Below are 18316 nucleotides of genomic sequence, written 5' to 3' on the forward strand. Positions count from 1 at the left end.
TTAAGTCAAGGACGTTTGAGACAAAAAACAAACAAAAGCCCTTTGGTGCAAAGCCACAATAATAACAAGTGTCACAATAACACAAAATAGACCCAGTGTGTAGAGTTGGAGTTTTATTTTCAATATACAATGAGCATAAAACATGATTGGAGGCTGACAGAGAAGGAAGTTACCTGCTACAAACACCAACTTTCCTCTGAGACATGAGTGGAATAAAATGAATAGATAATTCACATTGAAACTCCTGTTAACTTTCTTTATTCTCAGTCTTTAAACAAAAATGACTGCCTAAAATTGTAACATTTTTGGCAAAGTTGATATCCCTCACACCCTTTAACAAAATAAAAAACATTTTCCATTAACTTAAAATACATTAAAATATTATTTTTTTCAAGTAACAGATAAGGGAGTTTTGTTCCCCCTCTCGGAAACAATCAGAAATGATTAAATTAAAACCAGAGCGAGACAGGGCTATGCAGAAAGATTCAGAGAATGCTGGCAACAACAAGGGGAGAAAAATACAAATCGGTTCACATTGAAAATAAGTCCCTGATAGATACTGTAAAACAAATGATTCACATTCAGCCTGCTTAGGTAAATATTGACATGGGTTTAGCATTTCCCCCTTGCTTGTCAAAGCATTCTCATTCATGGTACACAATCGGCATAGTCCAGTTTAAAACATCACACTCACCCAAACACTTTCCTGGTCCGTCCCCCCCCCCACAACTCTCATACCTAGAGCTCACATTTCATTTTCTCAAAAGGCGCATGGGTGTACATAAGGAATTCATTTCCTCTTCTATTAAAATATAGAATCCATTAATATGGGAGGGCTAAAAATACAGACCAAATGGAAAAAAACAATGGAATACACGAAGCAGTCGTTTTTGTTGTTGAATACAGTAGATATAGGACCCCAGAGTTCAAAGTTCAGACATCTTCAGGTCGTGCATGTGGCAGAAGACGAAGAGAACCAAAAAGGCAAAAAAGCTCATCTACTGGTTCTCATCCAATCATTGGGATTACCGTTTCACCTTTGGGTGTGGGTATAGTTCAGCCATCGACTCGGACCTTCAAAGACAATCCCACCTCGTCCTCCCATCTGTAATGGCCTATACATCCTGACCCCTGCTCAGTCCTTCCTCACCATGCTTGTTGAGTGCACACCTTTTCCCTTGTCAGGCTGGCCATCGGGTGTAATCAGTTAAGATAGAAACAAGTATCCAATAAAATAAAATACAAATCGCATAATTAAAACCGCAAACAGGATTTAAAATTCATAGTCATCCTCCGCCATGTCGATAGCCCAGGCAAACTTCTCACGCTGTGTTTTGTTGTAGATCTTCTCGATAGGGATACCCCACTTCTTACACCTAGGAAGATGGCAGAAGGATATTAGAGCGATCAACACTGCAGGAGTTCACTCCCTCAACACCAAACCCCTCAACTCACTACTTTTAACTAATCTAAGACACAGCCACATGAGTCAACATTTACTCGCAGAACAGTGGGTGCAGATCAAGGGGCAAGCAACGGCGGGTGTAAGACGTTGTGCATGTTTGTCAACAAGTTTGCGGCCGTGTCTCACCAGGCCACAGAGATGCGCGGGTCCAAGTAGTTGAGTTTGGAGGTGCCTAGAGCGATCTGCTTGTTCTCCTCGCGGTCCGTCGCCTGCACCTCTAGCTTCATCAGCTGCTCCTCTAGCCTCTCCACAGCCTTCTTCTTGGTCTCCACGGCTCTGGGGGAGCAAAGGAGGGAACCGGCTACATCTCCATTCCAGCACAAAAGTACCCGTGGATGCCTGAGGCCAATCATATCTTCATACTTACTTTTTGAACTTCTCTTCTCGCCGTACTTTGAGGTCAGCCTTGGCGCTCTTCACGTCCCTCTTTGCGTCCGAGAGCTGGTCCTTCTTTGCATCAATCTGATAGAATTATTATCAACGTTAACAATCTTGAAGTAAACGCCATGTACAACTGGATTATTATTATGTGCCTATAAAAGACTGATATTCCAGAGACAAGTACTCCCAAAATAACCGAGGGCAGAGTATGCATCCAGCTGACAAACACTTAAAAACAAATCAAACATCCTAAACAAAAGTCAGTCTTTGGCAAAGCACCATTAGAATAGCCGTGTCCCCCCCCCCCCCCCCCCCCCCCCAGTGCCTCACTTTAGTCTGGAGGTTCTGCATAGACTTCTCAAAGGTCTTGGGTTGGGCCCTCTGATGGTTACACAGAATGGCCACAGCTCTGTTGGCCCGGTTGTACGATAGGATCTTGGCTGGAAGGTTCTCATCAGCTACAAGTAGAGGAGAAAATTGACATTGTTACAACAGTTGCTATAAACTTTACACCGTATTACAAGTGACCAGCTGCACACATATCTACAACATTCCGGAGCTCTCATGTCTTCCATGAAGCTCACAGGTCCCACCTCGGGTCATACCAATTCAAAAAAGTGTGTTTTGGGCAGGTTGTGCATTCTCAGACCCTCTGCCACGGGTATGCTCACGGCCTTGATGACTTACGGCTGGTGAGCTCCTTCAGCTGCTGCTGAAGGGTGATGGAGGCGTTGTAGGTACGGAACACTTTAGCCGTCAGGCCATCCATCAGCTCCTGGAGGTGCTTGTTCAGAATGGAGGTCTGGAGAGATGGAGAGAACACCATGAGAAAATATGACAGATTACAAGAGGGGCAGAATTACGAGACAACATCCAATTCCCACACGCGTCTTAGTGCATTCACACTCCAGCGACGTCAAATAAATACACTGCCATTCACAAATGTGTATCAAAAGTCCTTCCTCACGAAATTCTTGATTCGTTCTTACATTGAGCCGGTCAAAGAGGTCGTCCTCTGGCTGCTTGTTCTCCATGAACAGCTGCAGGTTCTTGAAAACCTAATAAAAAAAAAAGGACAGAATATTTACAACTCGTAACAATAACAGGGAGCAAGCATTCTCTGGACAGGAATCTGGAAACCATTGTAGTTCAACTACAGGGAAAAAAGACAGAAAATGTTCTGAACTAAAAGCAAATTCTTGAAGTCCTTACCCGCTTCTCCACTGGGACTTTGTTGTAGTAGCGGATGGAGTCTTTACCCAGAAAGTCAAACTCTACCACAAAATCCTGGCCATCCTTCTCGGGATACAGGTTGATGTGTTCCACCCTGAGGGAGCAGCAGCCCACTGTGTCCGCCGACTCCCCTTCCTCCTTCTCGTTACCTGCTCTCAGAGCCAACTGGGGCACAGCACCACAGGGAACAGGTTACAACCAAACTTGGAACTCTGTGAGTGAGTGAGAAGAGCAGCAGTCTAACCTTGTCGATGAAGTAGAGTGCCACGGCTCTCTGTCGGATTCTCATCTCCTTGGACTTCCAGTCCTCACGGTACTGGTTCCTCAGCCGTTCCACACACTTCTTCAGATTTCGGGCCGTCTCATACTTCTGCCAGTCCTTTTCTCCCTGCGAACCAACAAACCACCATGAATTGTTGCTAGATTGATTAATCAAATTGGCCTACATGGCCATCAGTAAATGCAATGTCCTACACAAAAAACAAAAACACATTCCAGCGCTAGGCCTATACAGGCTACTTGTTGTAGATCTATTCACCGCAAATGGCACACTCCGCTCGCGCACCAGAACTATATACTAAACTCAGCAAAAAAATTAACGTCCTCACTGTCAACTGAGTTTATTTTCAGCAAATGTGTAAATATTTGTATGAACATAAGATTCAACAACTAAGACAAACTGAACAAGTTCCACAGACATGTATGTGACTAACAGAAATGGATGAATGTGTCCCTAAAACAAGCAAAAAAAAAAGGGGGGGGGTGTCAAAATCCAAAGTCAGTCAGTATCTGGTGTGGCCACCAGCTGCATTAAGTACCGCAGTGCATCTCCTCATTGACTGCACCAGATTTTCCAGTTCTTGCTGTGAGATGTTACCCCACTCTTCCACAAAGGCACCTGTAAGTTCCCGGACATTTCTTGGGGAGGCTAGCCATCACCCACAGATCCAACAGGTCCCAGACGTGCTCAATGGGATTGAGATCTGGGCTCGTCGCTGGCCATGGCAGAACACTGACATTTCAGTCTTGCAGGAAATAAGCCATACTGCTCGTTCTGTGTGTGGTGGCATTGTCATGCTGGAGGGTCATGTCAAGATGAGCCTGCAGGAAGGGTACCACATGAGGGAGGAGGATGTCTTCCCTGTAACGCACAGCGTTGAGATGGACTGAGCTTGATGTCATTGCAGGCAGATGATGCGAAACAATACCCCAGACCATGACGGACCCTCAACCTCGATCCCGCTCCAAAGTACAGGCCTCGGTGTAACGCTCACTCCTTCGACAATAAACACGAATCCGACCTTCACCCCTGGTGAGACAAAACCGCGACTCGTCAGTGAAGAGCACTTTTTGCCAGTCCTGTCTGGTCCAGCAATGGTGGGTGTGTGCCGGTGATGTCTGGTGAGGACCTTACAACAGGCCTACAAGCCCCCAGTGCAGCCTCTCTCAGCCTATTGGGGACATTCTGAACACTGATTGAGGGATTGTGCATTCCTGGTGTAACTCGGGCAATTGTTGCCATCCCGTACCTGTCCCGCAGGTGTGACCTTCGGATGTACCGATCCTGTGCGGGTATTACACGTGGTCTGCCACCGAGGATGATCAGCTATCTGTCCGGTCCCCCTGTAGCGCTGGCTTAGGCGTTTCACAGTACGGACATTGCAATTTATTTCCCTGGCCACATCTGCAGTCCTCATGCCTCCTTGCAGCATTCCTAAGGCACATTCACGCAGATGAGCAGGGACCCTGGGCATCTTTCTTTTGGTGTTTCAGAGTCAGTAGAATGGCCTCTTTAGTGTCCTAAGTTTTCATAACTGACCTTAATTGCCTACTGTCTGTAAGCTGTTAGTGTCTTAATGAACATGCACCTGTGGAAAGGTTGTTATGGTTCATTGAACAAGCATGGGAAACAGTGTCTAAACCCTTTACAATGAAGATCTGGGAAGTTATTTGGATTTTTACAAATGATCTTTGAAAGAAGGGGTCCTGAAAAATGGGCGTTTCTTTTTTAGCTGAGTTTACAAGCACAGACTCTTGACACTCAGGAAAGGGAGTCGACTTGCAAGGAGCCGAGGAATCAATTATTTTGGAGTAGACCAATTACGTCATCGTCTTTAACTTCGGAAAAGTGGCAGAGAAAGGTAAGCGATAGCAGTAAAGTCCTGTATGGCAATACTTGTAGAAAGTTAAGGAAATTAAAACTTTGGAATTGAGGTACAGTAATGGTGGTAGAGATGATGCTTAACCATCTGGTTAGGAACACACCGTGAAACCCAAAACCATGGAATTGTTTTAAAGTCATAACAAGGACAATTTGGCTATTTGATTTGGAATTAAGGCACCTAGAAGTATAAAACAATATATAAAAACATGATTTGATGAAAATGTGTTTGGCCTTAAAACTTAGTCCATAAACGCATTGAATAACATTCACTACATGGAACAGATCCACCCCAACATTTTTTGGGAAGTTCTCTTAAGTGTATCCTATCAGAGATAAACAATAAGCATTTGTAAAAAAAAAAATAGAAATAATTTAACCCCTTATTTTTGGCACTAAGCAGTGTTCATATATACTTCCATAAAATGTTTCAACAGGTACCTTCAGACAAGTCTGTGGGAGTTAATGGCAAGAGCACATCAGCACATCAGCCCTTGAGCTCGAATGATTGCGCTCAGTCTCGTGGAAATAGCTGACTATATACACAGCTAAACACTGCAACTAGTTGGTTGTTTAACTAGCTAATCTGTCAGGCAAGAAATTGAGCAGCAGTAAATAGGACTGCACTCAAAGCATCAACCTCAGCTGTCACTTTCGAGCTGGCCATACAGACAACCAGCTAACTAGCCACCGAAATGAAGGCTAGAGTCAGTTATCAGTTGGGTTTAGGTTATGATTTGTCATGTTTGCTTGGTGCAGATATTCATAGGCTGTACTTTGCCTTGTTTTCCTATTATTTGACAGTTTAGCGGTCATGTTAGGGTAGTAGATGTCAGCAGTGGAGCTCATGAGTTGGTTATTTGTTTACATTAGCCAGCTAACAAGTTGCTTGTTTGGTCTCTTTTTTATCTAGGCAAGTCAGTTAAGAACAAATACTTATTTACAATGATGGCCTACCAAAAGACATCCTGCGGGGACGGGGCTGGGATTAAAAATAAAATATAGGACACATGACAACACTACATAGAGACTTAAGACAACCTAGCAAGGCAGCAACACAACATGGTAGCAGCCCAAAACATGGTACAAACATTGGGCAAAGACAACAGCACAAAGGGCAAGAAGGTAGAGACAATCACGCAAAAGCAGCCACAACTGTGTACATGATTGGGTCTTTGAAGAGATTGAGAATTGTCCAGTTTGAGTGTGTTGTTTCTACTGATGCAAGTCATTAGGAAACGGTCCCAGTTTCATAACTAATCAGCTACAATTGGTCAACTCTGTAGTTAGTCTGTCAAGGAAGAGTTGATGTGTGCGAGAGAGGAGAATGGGAGGAGTGTCACTATCACAATTTATTATGGAAACCTCTTATTAGGAAGGACAGTATGGTTGAGAAAAAGGAAGGAAGAAAGAGCGAGTGTGACAAGAGATTACCTTCCTGACCACAATTGTATCCTATTTGTTGCTCCTCTCCCTCTGTTCCTCAAGTTAAGTGAGGGAAGTGATGTGGAGAGTCAGGGCTCAACAGCAAAAGGCAGGGAGGAAGAGATAGAGATGTGGCTCAAGGAGGGAGAAGTGAAGCAAGGAAGAGGGAGTGAGGAACAAGAGGATGAAGCAGAGGGACTGCACACACGTGCGCCTGCCCTAAGTCTCCCCATTCACCCAGCATGGACCTAAAGTGACAGTGGCTTTGGAGTTTTAAAAAAAGTGGTAAGAACCTGTTCGAGCTTGTAATGATTACAACAAGAAATGGTTGACCATATTTTACCCCCTTTTTCGTAGGGGTAGTTAACATCTTGTCTCATCGCTACAACTCCCGTTCGGGCTCGGGAGAGACGAAGGTCGAAAGTCACGCGTCCTCCGAAACACAACCACACTGCTTCTTAACACAGTGGGCCTCCAACCCAGAAGCACCAATGTGTAGGAGGAAACACCGTGCACCTGGCGACCTTGGCTAGCACGCACTGCGCCCGGCTCGCCACAGGAGTCGCTGGTGCGCGATGAGACTAGTATATCCCTACCGGCCAAACCCTCCCTAACCTGGACGACGCTAGGCCAATTGTGCGTCGTCCCCACAGACCTCCCAGTCACGGCCGGGTGCGAACTCAAGAGTCTCTGGTGGCACAGCTAGCGCTGCGATGCAGTGCCCTAGACCACTCTGCCACCTGGGAGGCTCCAGGTTGACCAAACAATGTTTGAAGCACAGGCAGAAATTGGAATTATGCGTTTTTGGGGATGCTCAACAATGCATACATTGTGGGGGACCCTGAAAAGACCCCTTACCAGAAACCGCAGGTGCTGGTCCCTGAAGGCCTTCAAAATGCAGCTTGTGCATTCAGTTTGATATGGCTACAGTGGCAGGAAAAGGAGAGCCACGACTGGCACCAGGGTGTGTACCGAGTTGTAACTCAATTTGAAAGCAGGTGAAGTTTGAAGGGCGCAAGAAAGGGTGTGTATCCAGAGTAGAGGTTGAGCGATTAATTAGGGCCGATTTCAAGTTTTCATAACAATCGAAAATCGGTATTTTTGGACACCAATTATTATTTTATTTGTTCAATCTTTATTTATTTAACTAGGCAAGTCAGTTAAGAACACATTCTTATTTTCAATGACGGCCTAGGAACGGTGGGTTAACTGCCTCGTTCAGGGGCAGAACAACAGATTTTCACCTTGTCAGCTCAGGGATCCAATCTTGCAACCTTACAGTTAACTAGTCCAACGCAATAACGACCTGCCTCTCTTTGCACTCCACAAGGAGACTGTGGTATAGAGGGAAATAGTCCTATAATAACTACAACCTAAAACTTCTTACCTGGGAATATTAAAGACTCATGTTAAAAGGAACCACCAGCTTTCATATGTTCTGAGTAAGGAACTAAAATGTTAGCTTTCTTACATAGCACATACTGCACTTTTACTTTCAACACTTTGTTTTTGCATTATTTAAACCAAATTGAACATGTTTCATTATTTATGAGGCTAAATTGATTTTATTGATGTATTATATTAAGTTAAAATAAGTGTTAATTCAGTAGTTGTAATTGTCATTATTACAAATAAATTAAATGTTGTCCAATTAATCGGTATCGGCTTTTTGGGTCCTCCAATAACCGGTGTCGTTGAAAAATCACTCTGTCGACCTCTAATCCAGAGGGAACACAGGGCAAAGAGAGATGTGTAGAAACCTCCTTTGGGTGCTCTAGGTGTTCTGTGCCACGTTGTAGGATGGGGGCGTGCTTCCAGAAGTTCCATGACATGTAGGCTAAATGCAAACACTAAAAGTGACTGAAATATGAAATTGGGACTACATTTACATTTAAGTCATTTAGCACTACAAAATCTTGTGTCTCTGAAGAGTTGTTTTGTATCGTCATCTGCCTCCATCTAATACATTTCACTGAATTGTGAAGTAGGCCACTATTTCAACATAGTCAGGCCTGGTCTGTACTAAATCTGGAAAAGGTTACCTACATTGAAGTAGTTGTTTGCATTGTTACAGAAGTAAGAATCGTTGTCAATCAGCCTACTTTGAGTGGGTTTTGAAATACTTTCTGAATATTGTTCTTTGGCCACATTGGATAATTGTATTATGTAAATAATATTTAAGTATAATATTATACTTGGTACATTGAGTGAGTCATTTAGTCAAATGTACAATTTAAATACTCAGTGGTTTTGTGAGTGTCTAGACAATGGAAGACAGTGTTATTCGTATTGACATGTGGCGTCATTAAAGATGTACTCTCTAAAAGTTAGCTAAAAAAACATGACTTTACAATAGGTCGACCGATTATCATTTTAACACCGATAGGAGGACCAAAGAAAGCCCATACCAATGAATTGGCCGATTTATATATTTGTAATAATGACCAAACGTTTATTCTTTCAGTGAAATACGGAACCGTTACGCATTTTATTGAATGGGTGGCAACCAAGTCTAAATATTACTGTTACATTGCACAACCTCCAATGTCATAATTATGTAAAATTCTGGCAAATTAATTACAGTCTTTGTTAGGAAGAAATGGTCGTCACAGTTCAGGCTGGCTGGCCAACTGCTGTATATACCCTGACTCGGCTTACACTGAACGCAAGAGAAGTGACACAATTTCCCTAGTTAATATTGCCCGCTAACATGAATTTCTTTGAACTAAATATGCAGGTTAATATATACTTGTGTATTGATTTTAAGAAAAGCATTGATGTTTATGGTTAGGTACATTGGTGCTACGATTGCGCTTTTGTTAAATCGTCACCCGTTTGGCAAAGTAGGTGTCACGTCTAATCAAGGTGGGTGGAATCAGGCGCAGAGAGCAGATAGCGAATATGAAGTTTTAATCTCCGGTGAACAAAACAAACACGGTCAACCCAAACACACACAGGGTGAAATTATCCAACACAGGATAAACAACCAACCGGAGAACAAGAAAACCAAAAACACCGCTAGACGAAAATGAATGACAACATAAACAATCCCGCACAAAACAAGGGTGGGACAACCTACATTATATACAGACACTAATAAACTAAACACACAGGTGCAACCAATCAGACAAAACCAACAGATACACGAAAAGGGATCGGTAGTGGCTAGTAGGACGGTGACGACGACCGCCGAGCACCACCCGAACGGGCAGGAGAGCCAACCTCTGAGGAAGTCGTGACAGTAGGCTGTGATTCGATGATAAATTAACAGGCACCACATTGATTATATGCAACGCAGGACAAGCTAGATAACTACACATGGTCGATATTACTAGTGACTATGTTAAGATTGTTTTTTAAATAAATTTAATGCTAGCTAGCAACCTACTTTGGCTCCTTGCTGCACTCACGTAACAGGTGGTCAAGCCTGTTAGTCTAATCAGCCATGCAGATTAACCGGTCGACCTCTAGTTTACAAGTTATGCCTGTTTGAAATGTGAGAAAATGAGTTCTTAAATTCTCAGTAATCTACAGCAGCATTCTAGAATTATTTGGTCTAAAGGGTTAAACGTTAAAATGTTTCCATTTGTCACATCCCTAGTGTTTTGGTTGCAGGCAAGCCCTGGCCATTGGCATCTCAAGTGAGAGTATATTAAACGACTAAAGTACCCCGATATCTCTGCATCCACTATGAGCCAGAATGAAGATGCCACTACTAGTCAACCTACCTTGATTCTGGAGCTGGGGTTCAGCATGATGTACTTGATAGCGCCTTGGATGTTCTCGGTCCACGACACCAGCCAGGTCACCTTGTTGTCATGACGCACCTCCTTCCATTTGGTGCCAGGGGGAGGCTTGGGGTGCTTGGAGCCCCTGTGGAAGAGACAGACAAAGTGGGTGAGTGAGAGCAAGTCTTCAGATGCACAAATCAGGTCCAAACAAGCAGTCCATGTGTCAAAGTAATCCAGAAAATGCTTGTAGAAAACAAAGCCTTTTCTATCAATATGTTCATATTGCCACCTGCAACCAGGACCCTCTCACTCACTTGCTGCAGTTGATGATGATGTCCTCAGGGCGGATGCGGCGCTTCAGCATGCCCATCTTGGGGTGGTCTCCTCGGCCACGGAATAGACCCGGGGGCTCAATGCGAAAGTTAGCGATGCGCTCCTTGTGGTTATCCATGATGCAGAAGCCATACTCCTGGAGGAGGCGCTCGTTCTCCACTTTGATTTTCTACAATAAGCAGAGAACCAGAGTCAAACCAGTTAGATCTGGTACAGTCAGTAGCACCCAGGACCAAGCCTGAAGATACTATGTATTACCATTCTCTGCCGCCTCAGGTTGAACTATTAGACAGTCGTGTTTAAAAAATAAAGTATTGTTCTAGCTCACCAGTTTATCATCTTTAGTCATGGCCTTTCTGGCCTCAGACTGAGCCTTGAAGTATTCCCCCATCTCATTGAAGTTACACTTCTTCAGGTCTGTAATTTTAGACTTCTCCTCAGAGGCCATTTCCTGTAGGAGAGGGGACGACGTTAGACAAGTCATGAATTACTATACAATTAAAACCAATGAGATTTTTAATACGCAGGTAATTTGCAAACCCAAAGTATACAGCCTTGAACATCCCCTACCTTTCTCCAATCTTTGAAGAAGTTTTTCCGGAAGGCGTCCTTGGTAGTGTACTCATGGTCCAGCATTTTGGCAAAGAAGGTGGCTACCTCCTCAGCTTCGGGGCTGAGCTTTATCTGCTTCCCTATATAGATTTCAACGGACTTGTTAAATCAGCCAATCCCACGATTTCCACTGAGCAACTTAACCACATAGATAGACCAAGTGTCATAAAATTAGCAGCACTTGAGTATTAATCTTACCATCATAGAAAAATCTGACATTGCTGGGAAGAGGTTCATAAGGTGCTGCCATGACTGGGCCTTTATGTTCCAGAAAACTCCATTTGGAACCATCTGTTGCCCTCTCCTCTTCCCACCTGTCGTCCAACCAGGTACAATATAGATTGGTGAGAAGGAAATGATTGATGCACAAATTACTTTGTCCAACAAAGATAAACAGAACATCCATATTTGAGCATTCCATAACAAAGCATCACTCAGTCAGTGTGCCTTCACAACAAGTCTGTAGCAACACAGCTGGCGGGCAACTATGAAACTCACCACTTCCACTTCTCCTCAGGCTCCTTCTTTGCTTTCTTTTTCCCATCAGCAACTTCCCCTTTCTTGTTTTTTTGGGTCTTTTTGGTCTTTATGTCCTTTACAATAAACAGAAGAAACACTTGAGTCTTTCTCTCAAGGGATCATTGAAATAGAGCCAATATTAATCTGAACATTTCCCATACCTCATCTTGTTTCCTCTTCTTTGCCTTCTTGTCCACTTTGTCATTTTCAAGTTTAATTTTTTTGGGTTTGAATTCAGTTCTGGGGAAAAAACACACACAAAAAAAAAAAAACACCTTATGATGAGGCCGGAATGCATTGGTAGATTCAACAACGATATTGGTCTTCTCTACACCAAAAGGAAGCTGGGGAGTTCTTGCAAAGCCAACAATGACCAAACATTAGATTTCCCAACATAATTAGGACAAACCAGATGTGGTTGGTCAAAACATGGCAACTAAAAATCTTCATTGTACAAATACAACAGGGCCAAAGGAATAAAATGGGCCAGCTGACAGAAGTCAGTCCAGATCTACTTACTCATCATGGTCACGCTCTCTCTTCAGGGACTTGGGAGAGTGGTAGACGTCATCATTGTTCGGCTCAGACTTAATGCGAGGAGGGCTGGTGATAGAAATCAAACATTTAGTTTCATTGTGCATTTTGAAGTCAGATATGTAACCAGCAATTGTATACAGCAGAAATGTACAATACAAACTAAAAACTTACCTGGAAAAGCCATTCTCTTTTTCCTTCTTCGGCTTGATCTGCAAGATGACAACGAAGAATTAAAACATGCATATTGTTAATCACTATAAATTACGGTTTGCACTGAAGGTGAGACTGGACCCAAAAAAATTGACATACTGATTGGCACATCCAAACCAAAATGGTAGCAATGCAGCCATCTCTATGGGACAATTAGCACCCTCACCTCCTTCCTCTTGTCTTTTTCCCTATGCCGGTCTGTGCTGCCATCTTTGTGCTTAATTCTCTCCTTTTCCTTTTCTCCGTGCTTCTTTTCAGAGAATTCCTTATGGTCACTGGAATTTGACAGATTATAAAAACATTCCACCAAGATCAGTTACTAGACCTAAATACCAATAGGGAAATCGACTAACTAGAGAATGTTTAGGATTTACTAGACTAGAGCAACAAAAAGTGACTCTTGCCCTATGCTCATTCATGCACAACCTGCTTAGACACATGACCATACAAACACCAACGTTAAAGAGCTCGTCAAAGCAAATGTTTGGGTGTCAAATTACTGCCCCAGCGCACTAGATTTCCCCCTCCATTACTAGACACTCATTTACCTATGCAACCCTGCTTAAGAGTGGTGACCCATACCTGTTTCCATATTTTGAATTATCACGCTCCTTATGGTCCTTGTGTTTGTGTTCTTTATCCTTGTACTTATCTTTATGCTTGTGAGAATCTGCAAAATATAAAATAAAGAGAAAAATAGCTAAATAATGATGACCATAGAGAGCAATAGCAATGGTGTCTTTTTGTAGGCACCAACTCCACTATGGTTCATTACATAGAGCATATGGGGAAATAAATGGAGTTTTGGGATAAAAGCCGCACAGGCTTAGGAGACCTTAGTTTTGTTTTAATGAGAATCCCTAAATGTCACTGAATTTTGAAGCATTTGTATAATTAAAAAACAAAGGCTTCACAATTCATAAAAGGTCTTTGACTAAGGTCTCTCTAGCCCATGTTAAACCCTGAAATAAGATCAGAGGTTATCCCAAACCATATCCTTCCCCCATTAATTTCCCCCAAAGGAATGGCTGAATAAACCAGAGGTAACACATTTTCGGGTTTTAGGACTACGAGCTGGTGATCTCTATTGCCAAAGGAAAAGTACCCACCTTCTCCAACCCATCTCTAAACCCGGCAGGCCAAAACTAAAGAACAAAAGACATCTACCGCACCAGGAACAACGGGTAAACGATACCACTCCAAACAAGTTCAGACAAGATTTCCATGGTGAAAACTAAACAAAATAAAGTCCCCAACAGGCAGAGTGAGAAAATAAATACACAAGTGCATAAAAAGACATGGGAAGATACTAGTGTTGTAATGTCTGAATGCATGACTAGATAGAGCGGGATCGTGCTCTAAGCTCAGAGCCCTCATCCACCACCCAGGTGGGAATCTGAATACTGCCTGTCAGATTGTGTGGGCATGTGTCAACCGGAATAAAATGACTGGTTGGTACTGGTAGCATTTGGATTAGGGCCATCTTATCCCGTTAACTTGAGGTACATTTGCATTTTGGGGCCCTTGTTTATGACAGACCAAACACTATCAATAGAACACCCTTCACAAATTCAGGTCAGACTGAGGATTGGGAGTACTGTGGCCAGATGAAGTTATGAATTTGTGCTGTGGGAGAGGATATGCCTTACATGGTAAGACAGCTCCTCCTAGTGCACAGTGACAGCTAAGGTACATTTTTACTGGGACACAGTATGAACATGGAAGAAAAAGGGGAGCAAGACAAGTTAACAGGCCTCATCTAGCTTCAATACTCATCTCATATGTATATACTTCATTCTATACTCTTCTACTGTATCTTAGTCTATGCCGCTCTGATATTGCTTGTCCATATTTTATTATCCTTAATTCCAATCTTCTCTAGTTGACAGACAGACACGGGCACTTGAGTCAAACGAGCTGACAGCCAAAGAAACTTAATACATTAAATTACTTTCATGTATTGCCATCAAGACATGTTTTGAAAAGGTGAGGCTTAAAAATAAGTGACTCAGTAACAAGGTTCTATACCCTACAGCAAGCTCCTGGTTCAGACACCAATAAACTAAACATCTCTGATCGTCAGATCATGAGAACAATATTGTATTTACAACCAAATAGGATACAAAGTTACCCTAGAGGCAAAAATAGTTAGGGATTGCAGAATGAATGTAGGCTATAGTTCTTACAAGCTATAAAATGATCAAATTCTATCACAGTATTGGGGCAAGCACTTGCAGTGGCTTGCACAGTTTACAAATACCTAGTAATAGGATGAGGGTACATTACAGCTTTTCATGTAGATCTTAAATGCAATACATCAGTGCAAATCAAGGAATGAATCTACATTTGGAAAGTATTTAGACCTGGACTTCCTCCACATTTGTATTCAAAAATATCACATTTACGTAAGTAGTCGGACGTTTTACCCAGTACTTTGTTGAGGCAGCTCTGGCAGCGATTATAGCCTTGAGTCTTGCTGGGTATAATGTCATAAAGTGTTGCACACCTGTATTTGGAAAGTTTCTCCCATTCTCTCAAGCTGGCACGTTGCTGCACAGCTCATTTTAGGGCTCTCCAGAGATATTTGAGCGGGTTCAAGTCCGGGCTCTGGCTGGGCCACCTGAGGACATTCAGAGACTTGTCCCGAAGCCACTCCTGTGTGGGCTTGGCTGTGTTCTTAGGGTGGTTGTCCTGTTGGAAGGTGAACCTTTGCCCAAGTCTGAGGTCTTGAGGAGCTCTGTACTTTGCTCTGTTCGTCTTTGCCACGATCCTGACTAGTCTCCTAGTCCCTGCCACTAAAAATAATAATAATACTCCCACGGCATGATGCTGCCACCACCATGCTACACCGTAGGGATGGTGCCAGAGAATCTTGTCTCATGGTCTGTCTTTAGGTGCCTTTTGGCAAACTCAAAGCAGGCTGTCATGTGCCTTTTACTGAGGAGTGGCTTCCATTTGGCCACAAAGGCCATAAAAGGCCTGATGGGGGGGGGGTACTGCAAAGATGGGAGAACCTTCCAGAGTGACCATCAGATTCTTGGTCACCTCCCTGACCAAGGCCTTTCTCCCCGATTGCTAAGTTTGGCCAGGTGGCAAGCTCTAGGAAGAGTCTTGGTGGTTCCAAATTCCTTCCATTTAAGAATGGAGGCCATTGTGTTATTGGGGACTTCAATACTGCCTACATGTTTTGGTAGCCTTTTCGAGATCTGTGACTCGACCTAATCCTGTCTCGGAGCTCTACATACAATTCCTTCGACCTCATGGCATGGTTTTTTGCTCTGACATGCACTGTCAACTCTGGGACCTTATCTAGACAGGCGTGCCTTTCCAAATCATGTCTAATTTTTTTAATTTCTCACCCCTAAAATTTCTAAAAAGCTGTTTTCATTTTGTCATTATTGGGTAGTGTATAGATAGAAACATTCATTTTTTTTTCACAATCAAAAAAAGGCTGTAATGTAACAGGAAAGGCTGTTGTGAGACATGCCACATTAGAAAATGGGGTCAATGCACTGTTCTAACAAGTTTACATCCGAATTGAGAGCGATGGCTTCTTTGCATGTCAAAACCCACCCTCTATCTGGACATAGAAGCTGACACGTAAGACTCCTTGGGAAAGATTATTGGTCGGTCAAAAGCTGTAGGATGTTGTGGCAGCCAACCATGATGTCCCAAGGCCTAGTAGTGGAACCCCTGTTCATAGGAAATACATTATCCTATATTGACATGACTTGTTTGACATTGTTCAGGTAGAGGACCTTTCAGAAAAGCAATTTTTACTTAGTGGCAAGGGGAAGCATGTAGCTTGTGAAACCCCCGAAAGGTCATTCATACTTGTTAAATACCACTGCTGGGTTTTTACTTGTTTTAGGTAGATCTCAGTAGCCATGTGGGTCAGGCCATGGCAACAAAGCTATCAATGAATTCAGTCCTAAAAAATATATATAACAGACATATGGTAGTAACATATGTACTGCTATAATATGTTGTACAATAAGTCTGGAAAGAGTGTTACTTAAATACTTCATAGGTTTACAACTAGCTAAAGTAAATGTGCCTTTTTATGAAGAAACAGTAGCTATCCATAATAAATTCAGGTAAGACTGTACCAGAATGCTGTTTAAGGTTAATTGGGCTATCAGATGATTGTACTACTTTCAGCACTGAATCATGTCTGATCCAAACGCTCCTGCGTGTTTCGCCTCCATATCACCGCCATCTGCACTTCAGCTATGTTTTCTACAGTCAGAAAAAAGAAAATGGCGCAGAGACTAAGTCCTCAACCCCCAAACACTTACTTTCAGACCCGGAATGTGGCATTTTACGAAGGCCAACAACAAAATCTAATTTGACATACCAATAAAACACATCCAGGTCTTTATGAATCTATGTTCAGATCGAGATTATAAAATGTCTAAAAACTATTAAAGAGCCACCCATTTGAACAATAGGCGCTTGTGAGTGAGGCAGAGGACTTAGTCTCTGGACGCCATTTCTGTCCTTTGCTAAACTATCTGTCTGGCTAGCGAACTAGCACATGCTAGCTAGCTAGTAAATAGATTCAGACAACTTTAAAATGTCCTCAAGATGCCATTCATTTAGCAATAGTCAAAGTACATACAGGCAAGATCACATATTAAAATGCTAAATGGATCGCTAGCTAACTGTGCGGAGTCTGCGGACAGGTCAGAATTCGAAGGAGAAAAATCATTGTGACATTTTAGGTTGACACATCACACTTACCATTGACCCGAGAGCCGGAGTCGATCTGCAAATTTTAAAACAAAGATTTATTAGGTATCTTAGTTGATGGCTTTCTAGCTAGATATTTAACTTTGAACTTTGTCTAACAGCTAGCTAGCCTAACGTCAGCTATCTAGCAACCCTGATGTGATGGCTGGCCAGTGACTGGTCTTATATGGCTTTCAACAGCAATTAGCTGCCTTAGCTTAGTTAGCTAAAGTTAGTTTACAATTGTGCGGACATAACGTTAACGACATTGTGAAAATCACATAACAGGATTAAAAAGTACGACAACACGTAAATATTACTGTCACGTTTGTAGCAACCAATTATATACAGTTCACAGCGATTAGCTAGCCAAGTTATCTAGCTAGGTCACTTGCTAACGTTAGCTAGCTAAGTTAGTGTAGCTGAGGCAAATAAAACAGCAAGCGGTTTTAATATCCTACACAACTGACACTGCAAAATATTCCAAATGTTACCTGGCTATCGTTGTGAGAATGATCTCCACTCATTTTCAATTCTTGATCTGTTAAAAACAATGTGTGAAACCTACAGTAAGAAAACGCCGGCGAATTGACACGGACAGTATGAAGAAAGGAACAGTTGTGCAAAAGATTTAAGTCCGAGTTCTATGAAAGTGCGCATGCTCATGTCTTTTAAATGGGCGGGGAAACGCGTTGGCCAATTGTAGCCCCTCCCTCTAACAGTGTTCTTCGGTCCATGTCGTTTCCTCTGGTTTCCACAGAACATGCATACTACTGTAAACCAGCTAGAAGTAAGGTGCCACACAGCGCACACCCACCCAGTGGCGAGCCGTCATTCCAGGATGGAGTTTTGAACCTCACATTTTTAGGTAAATTTAAAAAGTAATAATTATATTTTTGGGGGGCTTGCCTGTTTTGCTTGTTATTTTGGCATTAATACGTGTCACATATCAGTTTGCAAACAATATAACAAGAAAAA

The 18316-nt window shown here is 42.7% G+C and overlaps 1 protein-coding gene across 1 annotated transcript; it reads right to left on the reverse strand.

Annotated features, from left to right (window-relative positions):
* Window positions 1-100: 100 nt before the first annotated feature.
* Window positions 101-17971, reverse strand: LOC115137581 (DNA topoisomerase 1-like). Its single transcript, XM_029673902.2, has 21 exons — window positions 17833-17971; window positions 17351-17375; window positions 13190-13277; window positions 12774-12882; window positions 12569-12606; window positions 12380-12463; window positions 12022-12100; window positions 11840-11934; window positions 11540-11655; window positions 11300-11421; window positions 11058-11180; window positions 10711-10898; window positions 10394-10538; window positions 3324-3467; window positions 3059-3244; window positions 2836-2904; window positions 2534-2648; window positions 2177-2304; window positions 1833-1927; window positions 1592-1741; window positions 101-1376 (listed from the first exon to the last, which is right to left on the reverse strand). The coding sequence occupies exons 1-21, from the start codon at window positions 17863-17865 to the stop codon at window positions 1274-1276; spliced, it is 2235 nt and encodes a 744-aa protein (XP_029529762.1). The 5' UTR covers window positions 17866-17971; the 3' UTR covers window positions 101-1273.
* Between the last annotated feature and the right edge of the window lie 345 nt (window positions 17972-18316).

Source organism: Oncorhynchus nerka, linkage group LG2 (assembly GCF_034236695.1).
Source record: "Oncorhynchus nerka isolate Pitt River linkage group LG2, Oner_Uvic_2.0, whole genome shotgun sequence".
NCBI classification, from domain to species: Eukaryota; Metazoa; Chordata; class Actinopteri; order Salmoniformes; family Salmonidae; genus Oncorhynchus; species Oncorhynchus nerka.

What these genes read in the sequence shown, in the direction of transcription:
- LOC115137581 (XM_029673902.2), bottom strand. Translation starts at nt 17,865, where the DNA reads ATGAGTGGAGATCATTCTCACAACGATAGCCAG. An exon ending in TGTCAGATTTTTCTATGATG is followed by an intron (nt 11,422 to 11,539) that starts GTAAGATTAATA and finishes AAATCTATATAG; the next exon opens with GGAAGCAGATAAAGCTCAGC. An exon ending in TGACTAAAGATGATAAACTG is followed by an intron (nt 10,899 to 11,057) that starts GTGAGCTAGAAC and finishes TGCTTATTGTAG; the next exon opens with AAAATCAAAGTGGAGAACGA.